Below are 21,131 nucleotides of genomic sequence, written 5' to 3' on the forward strand. Positions count from 1 at the left end.
ATGGGAAGTCTCACTTTGCTAGCTGAGACACAGAAGGTGCCCTGAAGACAACCCTTCCCGTGTCATAGTTCAGTGGCAATTTCTCTGGAACTCAGTTCACAAAACTTACCAAAGAATGCTAATAAGCATTTTTGGCTTTGTTGTCACATGATCACTGTCATGGGTCACATCATGAGTAGTGTGGCCGCGTCCCCTTCAAGCTTCATTTATTTTTAATATAGAAGGGCAAGCTTATGTGGCCAGTGGAGTGTTTGTCTGCTGACCCTTCCTCTAAACTCTAATGTGAAAACTCCTATTTAAATGGTTTGTATCGAGTTTCCTATCGCAATAATTTGACCACATTTAATGAAATATATCCTATTACCAAGTTTCCTGTGTTTTACTTTGAACCTACTTCGTTCTTTTTTATTTATGATCCAACTCACTGGAAAAACCCAGTGCTGGGTGATAAGCCTTGTAGAGACTCCCGGGAACGCAGACAGCAAGCGCAGCGGAGTGGAGTGTTCTGGAGAGGCTCCCGGGGCCCTGTGGCGCCTGGCTCTGGAAGCCGGTGTGTGCTCAGGACCGCAGCGCTGAGCTGAGATCTGACGGGATGCGTCCTCTCCTTCCTGTCCCGCACAGAGAGGTGGACCTGTACACGGGCTACACGACCAGGAACATCCTGTGCATGCCCATCGTGAGCCGCGGCAGCGTGATCGGCGTGGTCCAGATGGTCAACAAGATCAGCGGCGGTGCCTTCTCCAAGACGGACGAGAACAACTTCAAGATGTTTGCTGTCTTCTGCGCACTGGCCCTCCACTGTGCCAACGTAAGTGCTGACAGAAGCCGCCCTCAACATTAGCATGAACCCTTCTGAGTCACTGGCCATTTTCTTCATGTACATCTCCTTTCCAAACTCTTTGTCCACGTTCTAGAAAATGTCTTGGGACTAATGAATTGCTGACCCTCTGCACTGACTATGAAGTGAAGTTTAAGTGCAGGACCAAATCCTCAGTGTGTTCACTGCACTGCACCTGAGAGTCTTTCGTGAAGCCACAGCAGCACGCAGTGTTCCTGCTCTCCAGGGAGCTTCCGTGAGGGACAAGGGCCCCTGCAGTGACCTGTAAGGGATGGCTTTCGCTAACCCCAGGTCCTCCACTGTTGAGTGAAGACTAAAGTGAGACTCAGCTGGTATTCTGAAATCTCACTCACAATGGTGGGGGACACCATCTTCTTCTTGTCTGGTTGTAATTTAAATGGACTGAACATTTAGCTTCAGGTGTAAGAACACGTAAATGTCACCTGAAGCACAGCTATATTTTTAGGAACTAGCCTAATGAGTTCAGAAGTTTTTCAGCCAACCAGTTAATTGTCTCATAACAAAAACCTGAATCCAAACATCAGTAAAGCCCACGCTGAGAGGATAACGCTGCTCTGGGATAGTAGTGGCGCAGCGTTTGCAGTGGTTTCTTAGATGAGTCGTGCTGAACTCCACTCCCCAGCCTGCAGGCCCAGATCTGGCCCGGCGCCCTCCAGCACTCACCTCATTTGTGGAGCCAGTTTTAGTCGGCACTAGGAAAAGGCCCCAGCCGAATGCATTGCCCCAGGCAGCCAGCTAAACAACCTCTAGGCTTATGGTTCTTCTCGAAAGTTCTGCTTTTTCTGTAGCACAGACATGAGTATCCATGGCCATTAATATGGAAAAGCTTGTGCGGTGAAAGTGCCCATAATTGCTGGGTCTTATTTCCAATCTTGAATAAGTTATATTCTTAATATTGTGTTAAAACACTATTAAGATAATGTGATGGGTGTTTTATAGTGTGGATCTTGTTTGAGTAACAGGCCTGTACAACACCTTAATAATAACAATGTGAAAATACCGGCCCAAGAGTCAGGACAAATGGGCCATTGAAACATATTTATTTATCTTTACCTTTTATCAAATGACACAGACATGCTTCTTGATTGACAATATCAGAATTTCATTTGCTAAGTTAACTCATTTTGGAAGTATTACCAGTGGAAAATAACCATTCAGAAAGATTAATTTACTCATGTATTATAGTTTTAAAGAACACTTGGGAATAATGCAAGAAGCTAACAAACTCATCATAGCAGTCCCATCTCTGATCTGGAAGAGGGAGTTCTTCAGAAGAGGATAGCTCTATTCCTTCTGACTTAAAGAGGAATGTTCAAATGGCATCAGTTGACTGGAGAGGCCCCTAGACAATACGTGGCTGGACTTTCATTCATTCCCAAATTCAACAGCCAGACACCAAGTGGGAGAGATAAAAATCACTATAATAAGAAAAACTTATTTGATATAATAATAGTGATGTATCTCTCTATTGTACAATATGTATAATATACTACAGTATACTCTTCTTATATAAATAATATGTTCAGATACATATTAAGAGTTTTAAAATTTTGTGAGTAAAATACAGAGTTTTTCTCTCTCAAGTGATAAGGTTATATACACAGAGAGGGAGCGAGGGAGGAGAGAAACAAAGAGGAAAGGGAGGGAAGGAAAGAAAAGGGGGTAGAGAGAGGAGGGGAGAAGGAAGAGAGCAGAGAGAGGGGGGAGGTGGGAGAGGGGAAGAATAAGTCCTAAAAACTGTGTATATAGACAGTTTAAAAGTCCATGACAGCTGGCCGCACTTGTAATCCTAGCTACTCAGGAAGCTGAGGTCTGAAGATTGCAGTTCAAATCCAGCCCAGGCACTAAAGTCAGTGAGACTCTTATCTCCAATTAACCACCAGAAAACCAGAAGTGGTGCTGTGGCTCCAGGGGTAGAGCACTAGCCTTGAGCTGAAGAGCTCAGGGACAGCGCCCAGGCCCAGAGTTCAACCCCATGACTCCCCCCCCCACTCAATAAAGAGTTCTAGTTAAGGCATTAGTTGTACCCACCATAGGCAGAGGCCACAGCAGGATGGATGACGTGGTGAGAGAGTTGGAGTGGAGAACACTGACGACTCTGTGCATGTGACAGCATCCTGAGAGCTGAACCATGTCTGTAAAAGTCTGAGCCACAGTAATTCAGTAATAAACGTAAATGGCATGGTAACTTGCACTGTCCAAGTATGCGCTCCAGGAGAGCCAAGGTACACGGAAGCAAACATGTATGTCTAATATCTAAACATGGGAGAATTTTATAAGTAAGAAACATTTAAAAATCACATCATAAGTTTGCCTGAGTCAGGTTAGGACCAACAGATGTCCAAATACACACATGTAATTTGTGTTAGAAGAGAAGTTTGGGTCCGTATTACGTTTAGAAACCTGGCAGCGAGTTGTGGGAGGTGGGCAGTCCTTCAGGCTTAAGGGCCCCTGTGTGGTGGGCAGAAGCGTGGGTTGAGTGACCCTCCACCGTGAGCCCCAGCATTCCCATGTCGTGTCTCCTACGGGCACGACCCCACGCCCGCACGTCGACCTCCAGTGAACCCCGGGTCCTGTGTGGCACCCGCCTCCACTGAGAGTCCCGAGCACCCAGAGAGGCCTTCCTGTGACGTCCTGGCCCAGAACAGAGAGACTTTGCTGTACTCCCATACTTGGGCGACCACTGCTACTAGTCCCCGCTACATCTGGGAAGTTTTGTAGCAGAGCTCCTTAACAAGGGCACCAAAGTACAAGCAATAGATTCTGACTCACAGGTGAGGACCAACAAGGGCTATCAGGATGCTCCGTCTTTGCTTTTATTTCCACTGAAAGACACTGAAGCAATAGCAGTGATTGGTCTTCTCCAGGGAAACCCATAATCTCCCAAGGACAGATAAATAAGACAAAAAAGAAAGGAAAACAACAACAAAGAGCAAACGCCTCGTGCCCAGTCCTAGAGTTCATTTCAGTAAGCACTATTTTCCACGCTCAGAGGCCTGGTGCCTCTGTGCTCCTCCTGTGAGAGGGACCTGCTTTGGCCTCTCTGCGTGGATTCTAGAGATCTGCATCACTTACCATGTCTCGGTGTATTTTAGACCTAGCTTCCCCAGATGAGGGAAAACATGTGCCATCTGTCGCTCTGAGCTTGGCTTACCTCACATAATGAAGTTTGTTCTAGGTCCTCCATGTCCCTGCAAATGACATACTACTATTCTTTCTAATGGCTGCATAAAATTTCATTGTCTGCTACTAATATTAAAACTCATAGCAAATAGGAAAATTATAAAATTTGCCAAAATTATTTTTGCAGAAGTTAGACTATTTTATAATTAGTATATTTTTATAAGAATTTCATGTAAGTTGGTCTTCCCATACTTTCTCAAAAGTATTACATTTACTTTTACTGGCAGCTTCATTATAAAGTTAGAAGGAGTCACAGATAATGAGAAATTGCAGTTAATCTGGAACCAATCCTGTGGTTATGGAGTAGTCTTCGGTTGCATGGTTAGACTATGAATTATACACTCCTCAGTGAGCAGGCGGGTGAGTTCCATGTTGGATGATTTCCGAACAGCTATATTGAATAATTGCTTTGTGGGCCAATCTGTGTATCTAGAGGCTTCATCTCCTCAGACCCACATGCAAACATTTGCTTACCCTCTTTGGCTTGCCATGCCAATCTCTTGCTAAGAGCAAAGGTTTTACTTCCGAGGAAATCTGACCATTCAACCTTCATTGTCTTGCTGAGGGCATTGTATTGAAGCCCTGTGTTTCCAAGTCACAAAGACTTTCTCCTTTGTGTTCTTCTGGAAGTTTCATAGTTTCAGGTTTTATACTTGGTCTAACCATTGGAGTCAAAATGAGTCTGTGGTTTAGGGAAGTCTCAAAACTTGTTAATTACATTTGGGAGGTTAATGGTTCCAGAACTGCTTGTTGTGTACACTAACATTCCTCCTTTGCCTTTGTGTCCTTGCTGGAAACCAGCTGTGTGTGTGTGTGTGTGTGTGTGTGTGTGTGTGTGTGTGTGTGTGTGTGTATTCTGTTCCCTTGATCTATTTATGTTCTTGATACCATGAACCATACTGGTAGATTAACATTTCAGTATTGGTTTTAGGGAATGAAATTCCTCCTCTTCATTTGGTGTCTTCAGAGTTCTTTTGGATATCCTGGGCCTTGCCATTTCCATTTGATTTCCTGTAGAAATAGCGATTAGGATTTTGGCTAGGTCACTTTGTTGAAAGGACTGTTATAAAGGTGCAGTGTGTTGAAGCCAGAATTCACTATGCATCAGTCTGCTTATCTGTGCCCTCAGCCTTTACTTCACACATTTTGAAGATGTCTCATGGGGAGCATGGCATCAAGATTGCTTTGTCTCCTTAACCTTCTGACCCCTTTATCATTCAAAACATGGTTTGTCCCAGCAGTGAGTCTGAGATTTGAATACCTGTTTGATATTGGTAAAGCCATTTTTTTTAACCTGGTGGTAAATGCTTTATCTATTCCATCCTTTTATATACATGTATGTTCTTACATTTAAAAAAAAGTATCCGAAGCAGCATATATTTAGTTCATGCTTTTATATTCCAGCTGATAATTTTTCCTTCTGTTCTCAGGTTAAGGCCATTCACGTTTCAAGTTTCAGCAGAAACATAGCAGCATTCTATGCATTCTTTCCTTGTTCCAGCTCATTCTCCTTTCATCTCTTCCTACTCTAAATTGAATTTTTTTTTTTTACCAGTCCTGGGCTTGAGCTCAGGGCCTGAGCACTGTCCTTGGACTTTCTCAAGGCTAGAGCTCTACCACTTGAGCCTCAGCACCATTTCTGGCTTTTTTTCTATGTATGTGGTACCGAGGAATCGAACCCGGGTCTTCGTGCATGGTAGGCAAGCACTCAACCACTAGGCCAAACTCCCGGCCCCTTTAAATTGAATTTTTAAATAAGTTTTTAATCTGAAAGGTTTTAAGTGATAGAAAAATCTTTATGAGCAGTTTCAGTAGTTTTCTTGATTTTTAAGCTCATTTTAATTACATATAAAACTGATTCGTGTGTAGGATCAAATGATTGACATCAAGGTGAATAGAAATTTATGTGAATTTCCACCAAACGTATTGTAGTGGTTAAGAAATAAAACTGTAATTGTGGTGAAAACAACTGCCTTGATTCACTTTGCAAGGCTTCCCATACTTGTAAGTTTGAGTATATCTTTCACGAGGGATGTAGCTGAGCATTTAAGTACTAGAAATCAAGCTGTCCAGACCTTTAGGTCCTGCTCACAAAATTAAATAGTTTTATAGACAATACAGTATTTTATTACGGTGCTGTTATTTAAAAACACGTTTGTTAAAACATCTTGTTTTACCATCTGTGCTTTATCTCTTACAATAAAAGGTTAACACTATTGAAAACTGCTTCTTCAAATTAAAAACGGCCACCCGTGGTCTCACTAACGTAGCGCCCTCCTCTGCCGTGCAGATGTACCACCGGATCCGCCATTCGGAGTGTATCTACAGGGTGACCATGGAGAAGCTGTCCTACCACAGCATCTGCACGGCCGAGGAGTGGCAGGGCCTCATGCACTTCACCCTCCCGGGCCGCCTCTGCAAGGAAATCCAACTGTGAGCACCCGCGTGGACCGGGCTCCGCCAGCAGTGAAGGAGAGCACACAGGCTAGGGAGCGGGGCTGGCAGCCGTGCCCTCCTGATCACCTTCAGAAACTGTCAGTGAGCCAAGCTCCATGGCAGCAGGGTTTGGTGATGCTGTTGCCTTCTGCCTACGTGGTCATATTTAATACTTGAATGACACTTTGTATCACTTTTATAAACTCTTTTCCCCATTCTAATTTAAAATTCCAGGTTAAATTCAATAACCTGGTAATGATTAGTTCCACTTTCACCTCTTGTTTCCAAGAGGATGGTAGGACATGGGAGAATTTGTATGCCCATAAGAAGTGCAAGCCTGAACGCTCTTACTTGTATAGGAAAATGATCATGAGCTGACATTTGCCAGCTCTGTTGAAATACATGATATTTACCATGCTGTTTATTACAGCTGAAGTATAGTGGTTAAATGAATAAATAAAAATGGTCTGCATGTCATAACTTGGGTTAATTATACTTTTGAGATTTCTATTTCATTTAAAATAGGATAGAAAAACATTTCTGCTAAGGTTTCCCTCTTTATGAGCTGTTCAGTACACATTTTTACGATTCTGGTAGCAACCACAGAATCTTATTAAAAAGTTTGTTTAGTAGAAAATGAATCGGTGCCTTGCTGAGTTCCTGGGAAACATGGAGTCTCCCGAAAGGTTTACTTACTACCAAAAGACAAGACCACAGCAGGAGGGGACGAGGGCATTCTGGTGTCACCTTAGCTTCTTGGTAGACAAAAAGTGATATACGATTTTTGGTCATACTGTGTTTAATGATCATTTATTCTCTTTTCATTTCAGATTCCACTTTGACATTGGTCCTTTTGAAACTATGTGGCCAGGGATTTTTGTCTATATGATTCACCAGTCCTGTGGGACGTCCTGGTACAAGTGGCCTAAGACTTCTGTGCTGTGACCTCTTCCTCCTCTTACCGAGATGCCACACTACTTTCTGTGTTTATCGTTATTCAATTATGGCACCACCATAAGTAGTCAGAGAAAAGGGGTGGAATTAGCACTGGATAAATCTGCAGGCTTTTCAGTCTCCCTACACATTTACCTGCCCAGGAAATGTACTTGTTTCCTACTCAAATACCAGCATCTAGGAGGTGCCACAGACGGCCAGGGTGGATAGATGGAGAAAGCCAGGTGCAGCACTGAGCAAAATGATGTTTTAAATAATGTGCTGAAAGGTAGAAGTGGCGGTGTAGGCCCATAAGTCCAGTTACTATGGCTTCATGTCAGTTTGGGCAAAAACCAAGAGGAGGTGCTACCTCAGAAATAAAGTGCAAAGGGCTTAGGTGTGGTCACTTGGTAGAGTGCCTGCCTAGCAAGTTCGAGTCCCTGAGTTCAATCCCCAGGACTGGCAGAAAAGAAAGAAGCTGTACTGAGAATGCTGTAATGTACACACAGCATCTGTTAGTTAGGGATAAAGGAGTCTCCTGCTTCAGCAAGTGAGAATCAATTTGAGAATGAGCAACATAGGGAGGACATAGGATCCTGTCTCAGTCATTGTAGCTCGACTTGTTAACAATGTTTCTCCATCTACTTTGGCCAGTCTCAAGGATGTTGTAGCTTTATGTCTGATACATTACAAATTTCAAATATCCAGAATGGTTTTCTTTGGCTTAAAAAAATCATTTAGTTATCCAATGCTTTATAGCCTCTTCTTTTCTCTACAACTTAATTGCTTTTTCTCTTAAATTCTGTTTTCTTTTCCTTCATGACTGTAAATCTCCCCTTTGAAAAGGTGCACTACAGATGGCTAACTCCAGTTATTTTGTAGGTATTAGTTGATAGTTTGATCAGCTGGAACTCTTACACATGCCTTACACACTTTACTCAAGGATTTTCAAGTTTTCAGTGGAGGTTATATATTGATTAAATTTCTGTGAGCTCTTGGTCTCCTTACTGTTTCAAAGAGATCCTTTCTGTATTGACTGTTGTCTTAAGCTGCCTTAAATGTATTTTGGCAGATGAAAAGGATCTCAAGTATGAATAAATTCATGAAATATAAAAATTAAATATGGTGACCATAGTAAAAGTGTATGTCACTCTTTACTATGTTGTATCACTATTTGGATATGATCATTTTCCACTTGATAATGTGTATTGACTTTGACAAGTAATAGCTCATCTAGAAAACTTTCCTGATATATATTCCATAGTTTGTGAGTCAAGCATGCTTTTTGGAAAATCTTAGTTCAGAATAAGAATGGTGGTTGCAGGTGCTTCTGGAGCCTTTTGAGCACTGCAGGGCACAGAGAATTCTTAGACAGCCAATGGAGGTGGGTGGCAGTCGTCTATGTGGAAGCTGGTGCTTTAACCATGGAGGGACAGCTGGCATTGGGATGGAAGGCAACTTCTTTGGCGTTGGAGGAGGAGGAGGAGGAGGAGGAGGAGGAGGAGGAGGAGGAGGAGGAGGAGGAGGACAGGGTGGCTGTGGGTGAGGTGGCAGGACCCTGGCTCCACCATGCAGCCAGTGGGTGAGCAAGCAGACTCGGGGCGGACTCTCCGGGGTGCCACACGTTATGGGCCACTTCAGCCATGACCTCTTCTTCTCTGCAGCTTTGACCTGGAGAAGTTGTGTCGTTTCATTATGTCTGTAAAGAAGAACTACCGGCGGGTCCCCTACCACAACTGGAAGCACGCGGTCACGGTGGCGCACTGCATGTACGCCATACTCCAGAACAACCACGAGCTCTTCACCGACCTGGAGGTGAGTGCCACCCCCTCTGCCGCCCTGGCCTCCGAGAGGTGGAGGGGGGCCTCGGCACGCGTCCCGGCCCCAGCACGCTGCCGTGGACCCATTCAGGGCACAGGGCCCGAGCACAGCTTTGGGCTCTGTAAGGTCAGAAACACAGTTTGTTTGTTTCACCACTGACTGTTTAGTGTATTCATTCTATAAACATAGCTATCAAAATGTCAACCTCACCAAGGTTAGCTTAAGAAGCTGAGCAGGAAAATCACAAGTTTGAGGCCAGACTAAGCTCCTGGGAAGAACAACAAGGAAAGATAGTGTGACACATTGTCAGGAATTACACTACCATTGATTGAGAACACTAGTTTTTGTAGTTCTTTCTTCTCAATGCAAGCTGAAGTCTTCTGACATGGTATAAAGGGACCAGTACTTTCTCCCGATCACATGTCCTGGATGGTGGAGACAAGTCCCCACCGACTTGAGGACGAGAGCCCAGGGACCAAGAACACATGGTCCTGCCTGGGCCCAGAACACGCATTCCACCCAGAACATGCTTTCCACCAAGAACACACTCTCCACACAGAAAAAGCACTCCACCTAAAACACTCCCTCCACCCAGAACACACCCTCCACCCAGAACACACCCTCCACCCAGAACACACCCTCCACACAGAACACACCCTCCACACAGAACACACCCTCCACCCAGAACACGCCCTCCATTCACAACACGCCCTCCACACAGAGCATGCTGTCCTCCCCAGCTTCACCTGTCCTCCCTGTCCTCGTTCTCCTCTGGAGGACCATCCCCGCCCTTCTGCTTCCTCTCCTGACTCCTCCCTCCTGCCTTCCTCCTCCTGCTAGGAATACTTGATCCCGGCTTTGGCTCTCCCAGTTCTCACCTCCTGGGGACTCAGCGTGGCATTGTTGGAATTAGAGTGCACACTGTCCCCCCTCGTGCAGCCTAGCTTTGTCTTCTGGAGCACTTGGCAGTGAGAGTGGACACAGGAAGGATTTGGTGGTCCAGTCCATATACAGACAAAAAGAAAACAGAAAGGGGTCAGAGAAAGTTAGGTTCACTGAAATGTGAACGGTCCGTCAGGGTGCTGGATATGAGGACAGGAGCCCGTGTGAGACGCCTGTGCCAGGGCTCCCTCCTGCGCGGCTCTGTGTTCAATGTCTCCCTGCACCCTTCCCAGCGCAAAGGGCTGCTGATAGCCTGTCTGTGTCACGACCTGGACCACAGAGGCTTCAGCAACAGCTACCTGCAGAAGTTCGACCACCCGCTGGCCGCGCTGTACTCCACCTCCACCATGGAGCAGCACCACTTCTCCCAGACGGTGTCCATCCTGCAGGTGAGGCCCACGGCCACCTCCTTGGGGAGGGGTGGGCCCCGCCTGCATGCTGTGGATGGGCTCGAAGTCATCAGGTGCCAAGCCAAGGGCCTCACCAGTCCCTCTGCTGTAAACAACGGTGTCCACCTACACGCACACACACGTAGGTCCTGTAGCCAGGTAAAATGTCTACCACGTTCAGGGCTTGCTGGTTCAGTCCTCAGCGGACACAATCGTACCTCACCATCGTTTCCATCCATTAGCCCTCACCTGCTGTGAGCACGACCCGCAGTGACGTCAGGGTGCCTTCAGTTTAGACACCCTGACCACCCCTATGGCAAATGAATCTGCACATCTGGCTGTGACATGACTGTGACAACATTTCCAGCATGTCAGTGAGCTTTTGTAAAGTGCCTTGGCAGTCTTCTTTTAAAGATAATTCATTTTGAAGTAGATGGCCACAAAAGCAAAGTGGTATGCAACATCACACAGCAAAACAAGTGGCGCTGGGACTGTGCAGACTACCTCTTCTCCACAGTTTCCTTGGCACATCCTCCAACTGCACCGGGGGTGTTCCTACAGTGTTTGAGACAGGTAACTTGACAGTAGACTAAGTTCAGACAGGCCTTCCATTGGCCTCTGCAAGGTGTTGGAGAAGAGACAGGTTGCTACTAGAGGTGTCATTTCCATCCCTGGAAGAGGGGACAGTGAGAACAGCTTAGTACCAAACCCAGGGCAAGATGAGACACTGGGAAGAGGCCCTCGATGCTGCCACCCATTTAAGGTCAGGTGGCACATGGGTTAAAACAGCCCTCCTCCAGGACTATGCTGGGGAGGCCAAATCTGGCCTCCTGGTCCTGCAGCCTGGCGCTGGACCCGTCCATGATGCCCGGGGTCGCGGCCTGGCACCCAGTCCTGATGGGCAGCGCTCAGCTCTCAGCTAGTCCACGTGCGTGCTCTGGGTTCAGCTCTGGCTCTGTTCAGCTTCTTCCACCTTTCCCTTGGCGTGCAGTTCAATGACACACAGGTTTGTCTAGCCCTCGTTCACCAGCTCTGCTGGGCACGGGAATGTAGTCATTTCCTGTGGCTCAGTGGAGAGAGAGGAAGGGCTCAGCCCCCTGCGTCTGCCTGACCCCTGTTCCTGCAGGAACTCTGGTTCATGTACAAGATGCCCCCCATTAGGCACGCTGAGTTCTGGGGTAATGGAGAAGTTACCAAAGTGTTCATTACCTCGCTCAGAAAGTCACTTAGTATTTTCCACTTTTCAGTGCCTTTACTCGAAGAAATATGTTTGAGTGAAGTATATTTAAGATGTTGGGTTTTGTGGCAACAAGTGATGCATCTATGGTTACGGTAGTTTATTAAATGCTCGGTTGAAAATACCACAGGCGTTTCAAACTGTTCTTTCAAACTCATGACTGGTATAGACAGACACTGCTGACGAGCTGTCAGACGTCACTGGAGATGGTGAGCCGAGATGGTTCTCACTGCTGGTGGTGTCCTGTGTGCCCCACAGCTGGAAGGACACAACATCTTCTCCACCCTGAGCTCCAGCGAGTACGAGCAGGTGCTGGAGATCATCCGAAAAGCCATCATCGCCACGGACCTTGCGCTCTACTTTGGGAACCGGAAGCAGCTGGAGGAGATGCACCAGACAGGGTCCCTGAACCTGCACAACCAGTCCCACAGGTGAGCAGGGGCTCACGGGCCAGGAGCCTGCAAAAGTCAGGGAATAACTTGACCTTTAGTGAACGAAATGTAACTTGGCATAAACGTATACCTGACAAGAAAATACAAAAAAAGAATCGGGCTTCTGTTTTCTTGCACTTTCACGTTTACTTTGGACATTCCATTTTGGGGCAAAATTGTAGACAAAACGTCCTCTAAGGACTATGATGAATCGTGTGTACGTTCAGAACCCAAATCCTACTCCCCACACTAAGGCGACGGAAGTCTCCAGCTGGAATGAACTTTACTGACCTACATAGGTGTAAGGCAAAGACCATAATGCTGGCGTCTTTGTGTGCTTAGGTCATTTAGGAAGCCATTGGCAATCACAAGTTTGCCACAGTGCCCACGAGTGCGAGGCATCAGGCTAGAGCCATCTGTGCCTTTCTCTGCCAGCATGCTGTTCTTCCTGGGAGGTTCAGAGCGTGACAGCTGTGTTCGCTGTGACCTGCCCACCTCTCCCTCGGGCAGCCCCTAGCTGCTCCTGTAACATGCTGGGATTTATGCCTGTGACCATTAGCTTGCCTCACCCACAGTGCAAGGCAGAGCCAGGAGAGGAGGACGGGCAGACCGTGCCTTGGAACTGCTTTAGGTCTTAGCATATTCCTACTCATCTCTGCCTACAGTTGCTCAGGTGCTGTCACTGTTCTGAGCTACTGCCGCGTTCTCCTAGAGGTCCACAGAGCATGTGCATTTCCTGCTAGCTAACCCTCCCCACATCCCCAGCTTCAAGCCACGCCGCTGGGTTTTACCATCTTACTGCTCCCATTTGTTCTTTTTTTTTTAAATTTTTTTTATTGTACAGGTAATGTACAAAGGGGTTTCAGGTACATAAATCACTGAGTACATTTCTTTCTTTTTTTTTTTTGCCAGTCCTGGGCTTGAGCTCAGGGCCTGAGCACTGTCCTTGGATTTTTCTCAAGGCTAGAGCTCTACCACTTGAGCCTCAGCACCACTTCTGACTTTTTCTAAGTATGTGGTACCGAGGAATCGAACCTGGGTCTTCGTGCATGCTAGGCAAGCACTCTACCACTAGGCCAAACTTCCGGCCCTCCCATTTGTTCTTTAATGCTACTTTTTCCTGTCAGGAAATAATAGGATACCTCACTCACTCCAGAAAGTACAACTCTGTCTAACCCTTATTCTAAGCAGACGCTGCTCTGACCAGTCTCTCGTTGTGTTCTAGGGACCGTGTAATTGGTTTGATGATGACTGCCTGTGATCTTTGTTCTGTGACCAAACTGTGGCCGGTTACAAAACTGACAGCAAATGACATCTATGCAGAGTTTTGGGCTGAGGTATGCCTTTGATTCTTACATTCACCCAGATAATAACAGGAAACAGAAAAATATCTGAGGGAAGTGAAAGGGGGATAATTTGCCTGAAATCTTAGTGGCTTGTGTTGGTATTTTTGTTTCTGAGACTGTGGCTAGCCGCATGGGACTGTGGCGAGCCGCATGGGGTGACGTGGGGGTTGAATGGTTTCTGCTGTGTCCCCCTGGACATGCATGGGGAAACCTCCTCATTAGCAGAGGCTGGAACACATCCCCCTGAGTGGCACAGCAGCCACGTGCCACCCTGCATGGCACAGCAGCCACTTAGTAGGTTTCACCCACTTGGCTAGAAAAGAAAACCTTTGAGAGCCAACAGTCCATTCTGTATAGCAGAAGCTATACATTGTAACTGCTTTGATATAATGAGAATAAATAAGTGCCTTTGTCCTGAATAACAAATCCAGGAAGTTTTCTTTTTTTTTTTTTTACATATATTTTTTATTGTAATTACTAGAAGGGTTACATGATATTTTCCAGATAGATGGATACCCTTTCACATGTCTTGGTCCCCATTTCCCTCCCCCACCCCCACCCCTCATCTTGTTTTCCCCCCTTCCCTATCCAATTTCAAATAACCAAATATAAATATATCCGATATATCAGGTAACAACGTGAGATACTGTAACAATATGAGATAACCAAGGGACAGCAAAAGAGATGAGGGATAACATAGTACCTTAAGAACAACAATCATTCATTATATGGCTTATATTTCTATATCCTAGAGATCCTTTCACTTAGCGTCCTACTATATGGCCTTTTATATCAAGGTTTTGCTCTATAGCAAATCTCTGCTAGGAGAGCCCAAGGTTTCTACTGATTATGACAAATGAGGGAAACCATTGAGCCTAAGTTCCTTTGAGTCTGGCTTACTTCACTTAATATGATTTTTTCTAAGTCTTTCCATTTCCTAACAAATGGGGCAATGTGTTCTTTCTGACAGCAGCATAGAATTCCATTGTGTACAAATACCACATCTTGTTGATTCACTCATCAACTGAGGAACATCTAGGTTGGTTCCATATCTTTGCTATGGTAAATAGTGCTGCAATGAACATTGTTGTGCTGGTAGATTTAGTATGTCTTTGTTTCTGGATGATTGGTTAAATGCCAAGTAGTGGAATTGCTGGGTCATAGGGGAGCTCTATGTTTAGTCTTTTGAGGCACTGCCATACTGCTTTCCACAGTGGTTGAACGAGTTTGCACTCCCACCAACAGTGTAGTAGTGATCCCTCCTGGCCACATCCCCTCCAGCATCTGTTGTTAGGATCCAGGAAGTTTTCTATCCATAACTAAGATTTCTAAAAGCAGCATCATTACAGTTGCTCACCTAGGAAGCGTGAAGGAAGAGTGGCGAGTTAGAGAATGCCCAGGAAAGAGGGTTTCACTTCCAAGTGTGCCAGGGCCTACCGGCAGCAAATTGGGATTCCTGAAATAGGGGGCAGGGACTGGAAAAAATAGAAGAGAGACAAACACATGGGGTCCGGGAGGTCTGCAGCCCCGTTTATTTTCAACTCAAGGCTTATATCCCTCCTTGAAACCAGGGAACTCCAGGTGTTACATTCATATGGTAAATCTCAGGTCATTTAAATAGAATAAGGCCAGAAAACAATAAGACAATAAAGCAAATATCTGATGCAAATCAAGGTACAGTTTGATTCCACTCTGGCTCCCAACATATCCCCCGTTTTTATTTTAAAAGAAACACAAGTGCAATTTTTACTCTTTTCTATACCTCTAATTTATCCGGTCTCACTTTCCAAAAATGACTCTGGTCCCTTCATCTAAAGGGGATTGATGGGCGGAGATTCAGCTTCTGTGACTTCTTCAAGCTGACTCAGGGGCGTTGTCTCTGTGCTTGACCAGGGACCTTAAGAAGCCTAGCCTGTTTTATCAAGGGGTTGTAAGGATTAGATATTAGGAACAATAATTTACTCCAAACTAGAGATCATATTTAACATTTAACAACTGAACAAACCATCTTTGGCTACAATAGTGTAACTTACTTAGCATCCATTTGCAAAGGTATTTTCTTGATTGTCTGGGGAACTAAATCTCTGCAACCTTAACAATGCTTCAGTTGTCAGATCTAAACAGGATAATAGAGACACAAGCCCCAGATCCACAAACTTTCCTGAATTTGTGGCTGGTGTCAAATAAAAAATTCGCTCAATTAGGACTTTAAACTACCCACTATCACAGAAGATTGACAAGTTCCTGCCCAGTTATGAAAGGCACGGGTATTAGTAAGGCATGCTTACAAACTATTCTGTGACCTCCTAGCTCTGATTAATTTGAATGGCCAAGCACAAGTGACTCTAGGATCTGACACCATCCCTGCCATCCAAGCAGAGGCTTTCTGGATTCTTTATCACTTTCGTCCCAATAGTGTCTCTTCACACCGGGATAAACATCCCATTGGCATTTCACTTTGTTGGTTGCTGGATTTGAACTCAGGGACTGGGCGCTGTCTCTCAGCTCTCCAGCTCAAGGCTAGCACCCTGCCACTGTGAGTCCCGAGCTTGGTGCTTGAGTGTTTCCCCCCAGCTTTTCAGCTCAGAGCTAGCACTCTGCCACTTGGAGCTCCAAAGCAACTCTGTCCCAGCATCCTGCTGGCAGATTAGACACCACAGTCTCACAGGGACTTTGCTTTTGCCCGGGCAGGCTCAAAACTGTGGCTTTCATATCAATGAGTCCTACAAAAGGCCACGTTACTCCAATTGAAGCAACAAGGTGGTCAACACAGAAATAGTCTCTAAGCATGATCTTACCTGGAACTTGGTGAGGGCCAAACTTACATCTGAATGAGGGTCTGCTGTCCTTCTCCATGGGCCTGCTGGAGATTGCTATGAAGTAACTTACAAGAGTAAGCTGAAATAGCAATTAAGCAACCATTTTGGTAGTTCTAATTTTCCTTGTTTCTTTTTTGAAACAAAACTTTAGGACAACTTTACTTTTAAATTTTGTTCAGAAACCATTTGTAATTTTCTTTAAAACTTACACTTTCTAACTTAAACTCTTCACACTTTAGTCTTTATTTGCATTTGAAAAACCTTTAAGGCTCAAGGAACTCCCTTTGCCTCCAGGCCCCCTAGGGTCCAAGGCCCTCCCTTTGCCTATTAGAAGAGGCTTTTTGTTTTTTCCTGCGGTTTAGATTATTACTGCCTAGAACTCCATCAACAGTTTAAACTCAAATAACAGTTTTTCCCTAATGCAAGAATTATAAACATCAGTGCACCAAAAGTCTAAGTTTGGACTTAGTTTCCTTCCTTTTTTTTCACATTTTATCATCATATTTCCAGTGTCAGTCTGCAAGAAAAGACACATAGGCAAAGTTTCTGACATTAATGAACAATTTTACATTTAAATCTCTAAGACATGTCTCCAAACTTTAACTAAAGGTAATAAATCCCAAATTCCCTAATACCTCTGGGCTAAACAGGATACAATGTTTACAATGTAAACAGCTCTATGCATTATAAAACCAGATTTTTAAAATGCAGATTTCAGGATCTTTAGAAAAATACTTTTTACCAATTTCTCTTTAACACAATGTAATAATCCTTTGAGACATTGTAAAACATTCAAACCTAATACTTTTCTTGAAGTTTTAAGCTTAGATTTACCCAATTGCCTTTGTGTTTAAGTATAAATTTATCCATTGTTTTATACAGCATGCTGACAATTTAACCTTGAACATGTTCACTCACTCATTCACACACATTCATACTCAAAGATCTTAAAGCGCTCAAAATTAATATCGGCCGGAAGTTTGTGTCAAGAGAGCTTTGCCAATTTTACTCTTGTAGGTGAGAACCTGGTTCAAAACAAAACTTTTTTCAAGGCAATTTAGCTGGAATTTATTTTTCCAGGGCTTATTACAACTGCAGACACGCGGGAGCAGCCATACGAGGCCCAGAAATGTTCAAATAAATAACAAGGATGTGTGCTTGAGTACACACAGAAAAACCATAAGGATCCATATTTAGAACTGGTACCAATTTTAAAGACAAAACTGGACAAGGAAAAATATGTAACACGAACAAGACAGAGAAGCGGAGACTTTTAAATAACTTCTAATGGCATGCCCTGTTAGCAACAAGAAACTCAAAAGGGGGATCAAGGCATCCCTTGACCACCCAAGCCTCTGTTTTAGTCCCACAGTGCACCTTTAAAAAAAAAAACACAAAAAACAAAAAAATAAAACAAAACACAGACATACAGGGGGTCGGTTGACTTCTATTTACCTCTAGAGGCCTTTGCTTTTCACCTGGGCATCTTTTACAAAAAAGGTTGTTAAGAAGAGGGATGGTAAAGACAAAATAAAAAGAACAATCCTTTATCTCAATAGCATACAATTTGTAAAAGAACAATTGTCACATATTAAATTGTGTAGAGTCAGTGAATATGTTAAAAGGTCCCTACATAATAGCAAAAGGAGGAGAAACACAGCTCATATGAATGTGTTGAACAAGTGGATCAGTAGCAGTCCCGATTGACATGCACAAATAACTCAGGTCCTTCCCACGTAGCAGGATGCACCGGTGTCTGGAGGGTTGGGGGTGTAGGGCCCAGTGAGTCGCTGCTTGGATGGCCACTGTCACTCTCCACGATCCGAACGCAGCATTCAGGCAGCCAGCGGGCGTCATTTTCTCCTTGTGAAAAAACACATACATGCCCTCGACCCCAGGTTAGAACAGGATCAGGTCCATGCCAAGCACCAGTTAGAGGATCCTTCCACTTTATTAAGGCAAAAGGACGCTGCTCTCTTTTTTCCCAGAATCGCTGAGCAGCGGATAAATTATTTAAGTCCAAATTCAAAAAATTTAAAACAAATAAAGCATGATTAAGTATATTCACAGGGGTAGCAGGATACAATTCCCCTTTCTTTATCTTAAAAATTTGATGTTTTAGTAATCCATTAGCTCGCTCCACAATACCCTAATCCTTGTCTCGGTGGGCGAGACTGGGGTTGGAGTGGCTCTGGCCCTCCCTGTGCTGCTCAGCCTAGTCCCCCAGAAGGGAGGAGACCTTGATCAAGCAGCTGCTTAGTAACTTCAGCACTAGGTCTAAACATATACACTCCCATTTTTTCCATGATATCACGACCCTAGAAATTAATTGGCAGATGATCCAGGACAAATGGCTGAAAATGGGGCTGGGAGTTTGGCCTAGTGGTTAAAGTGCTTGCCTAGCATGCACGAAGACCCGGGTTCAATTCCTTGGTACCACATACATAGAAAAAAGCCGGAAGTGGTGCTGAGGCTCAAGTGGTAGAGCTCTAGCCTTGAGAAAGTCCAAGGACAGTACTCAGGCCCTGAGCTCAAGCCCAGGACTGGCAAAAAAAAAAAATGGCTGAAAATGACCAGAGTGCCCTTCCTCATCTCTCCAAGCAAGGATCACACTGCTCTGCTGTGGGTCAGTTGCATACCCAATTCCCTGTAGGGAAGTCATAGAGGTTTTTAGGGGCCATTGGGTTGGCCCATGTTTTTTAGATATCACAGACACATCTGCTCCAGTGTCTAAAAAGGGCTTTTCTTGTATAAATAAAGTCATCTCAGGCCTCTCTTGTTTTATGCTTTGTACCCAATAGATATCAGAGGGTCTAAATCCTCTCTGTCCACGTGGGGAATTAGCAGTCTCCCTGGGAGGTAAAGGCACAAGCACTAGCTGTGCTATTTTTTGTCCTGCTGGGATCGATATTACATATCTCAGGGCAGAGGCCAGAACTTTGATTTCGCCAGTAAAATCCTGGTCAATTATGCTAAGTGTAATTTGTATCCCTTTAAGGGCTGAGCTACTTCGCCCTAACAGCAATCTAGCCACTCCTGGGGGAAGGGGGTCAAAGACCCCCGTGGGGAGAGCTTGTATCCCCATCTCTGGGGTCAGTACTGAGCAGGTAGAGAAACAGAGGTCCAATCCTGCGCTGCCCGGGGTGGCACGGAAGAGGCCGGAGACTGATTTTGGGGGTTGTTAGAAGATGCACTTGTGGCCGAGAAGAGGGAGGGACTGCCCCATGGTTTTGCGGGGCCAGGGGCTGGCCCCTTCTCCAGTTTCCCGAAAACGGGCAGCCATTGCAATTTGTTGCTGACTTGCAATCTTTAGCCCAGTGCTTCCCTTTACCACAGCGTGGACATGTGCCAGGTGATGTTTCTTTCTCTAACTTGGCCTGGCGTGGGCATTGCGCCATCCAATGTCCTATTTGTCCACAAGAGAAGCAACGCCCTGGGGGTCTAGCAGCCCGAGAATGCCGCTGACCTCTATATTTTATAAATTTAGTAACAGTCTTTCCTTGAGGAGCAGAGGCTAAAGTGAGGCCTTGTACATAGGAGGGTCCTATATCAGCACACAGTGTAACATAGTCTGTAATTCCTGCCTTATTCCTATGGGGTCTGATAGCCGCCTGACAGGCGGCGTTGGCATTTTCATAGGCCATTTGTCTAACTATAGCCTTCCTTGTGTCCTCATCTTGTACTAGGTGGTCTGCAGTCTCCATTAATTGAGACAAAAATTCTTGATAAGGTTCATCATCAGGTCCCTGTCTAATTTCAACTAGATTTTTAGTACGGTTAGAATTTGGTAATTTTTTCCAAGCCTCTTTTGCCGCTGCATTTATTTGTATATAGGCTTCCACTGCATAGCCCAATTGATCTTCAGTGTTTTTATAGGTTCCCTCTCCTAACAACTGATCAAGACTGTAAGGCAGGTTCTCAGCCCTATTTGCTTCAATTTTAGCTCGACACTGTGCAGTGAACTCTGTTTCCCATAATAAGTACTCTCCCCCACTAAGGCATGCTCTGGCAAGCTGCTTCCAGTCATTTGGGCATAAAATGTCAGCACACGTGGCCTCCAATGCTACTTGAGTAAAAGGGGCAGTTGGTCCATATTGGGAGCAGGCACTCTTTAAGTCCCATAATAGTTTAAAAGGAATAGGTCAATGGTATACTTGTTCATCATGACCAACTTAAATGGGGAAGCATGGAGGCCCTGAAATATCTTCCCTCCTTTTAGCAGCCTGAGCCAAGTTTAGTTGCAATGCACTGTGCCTGGTTGTAGTACCTGTTAGGAGGCACTTGTTGCTAGGACCTTTAGACATGCATAAAGGTTGAGAAGGGGTTGGGGCTGCAAGGTTGCAGCCGGAGGCAGTGGGAATAGGGGGTAAGGATTAGATTCCGCTGAGATTGTGGCCAGGGGTTCATATCTATTTCCTACTTCTGGGGGGGGATCTCTGCACTATCCCATCTTAGATAGTAGATGGAGGATTTCTTCTAACTTCTTCTCCACCGTAGCCAGCCGGTCCTCATCATATCTTTCCTTCCTGTTATCCAAACCTGAACTCTTATAGTCAATATCTGCTGGCTGTTCCCTTCTCAAAATCTCACTTAGATTCTCTCGGGCTGTGGCATTACGGCTCAGCCTCAAGTTTCTCAGAAGGGTTCTTTAATTCAAGATTAAGTTCAACATTCTCATTTCAAAGATCTAAGCATTCATTTACTAAATTCCATAAAGTAATAGCCTCTGCTGGGG

General features: G+C 45.0%; 1 protein-coding gene across 1 annotated transcript in view; it reads left to right on the forward strand.

Annotated features, from left to right (window-relative positions):
• Pde10a (phosphodiesterase 10A) overlaps positions 1-21,131 on the forward strand; it is a 145,892-nt gene that overhangs the window by 120,849 nt on the left and 3,912 nt on the right. The window contains exons 13-19 of the mRNA XM_090337849.1: positions 622-808; positions 6,333-6,475; positions 7,309-7,392; positions 9,076-9,226; positions 10,408-10,563; positions 12,059-12,231; positions 13,457-13,568. Coding sequence (XP_090193975.1) covers positions 622-808; positions 6,333-6,475; positions 7,309-7,392; positions 9,076-9,226; positions 10,408-10,563; positions 12,059-12,231; positions 13,457-13,568 — 1,006 coding nt within the window. The remainder of the gene's footprint in view (positions 1-621; positions 809-6,332; positions 6,476-7,308; positions 7,393-9,075; positions 9,227-10,407; positions 10,564-12,058; positions 12,232-13,456; positions 13,569-21,131) is intronic.

Source organism: Megascapheus bottae, chromosome 8, assembly GCF_031878675.1.
Source record: "Megascapheus bottae isolate mThoBot1 chromosome 8, mThoBot2.hap1, whole genome shotgun sequence".
NCBI classification, from domain to species: Eukaryota; Metazoa; Chordata; class Mammalia; order Rodentia; family Geomyidae; genus Megascapheus; species Megascapheus bottae.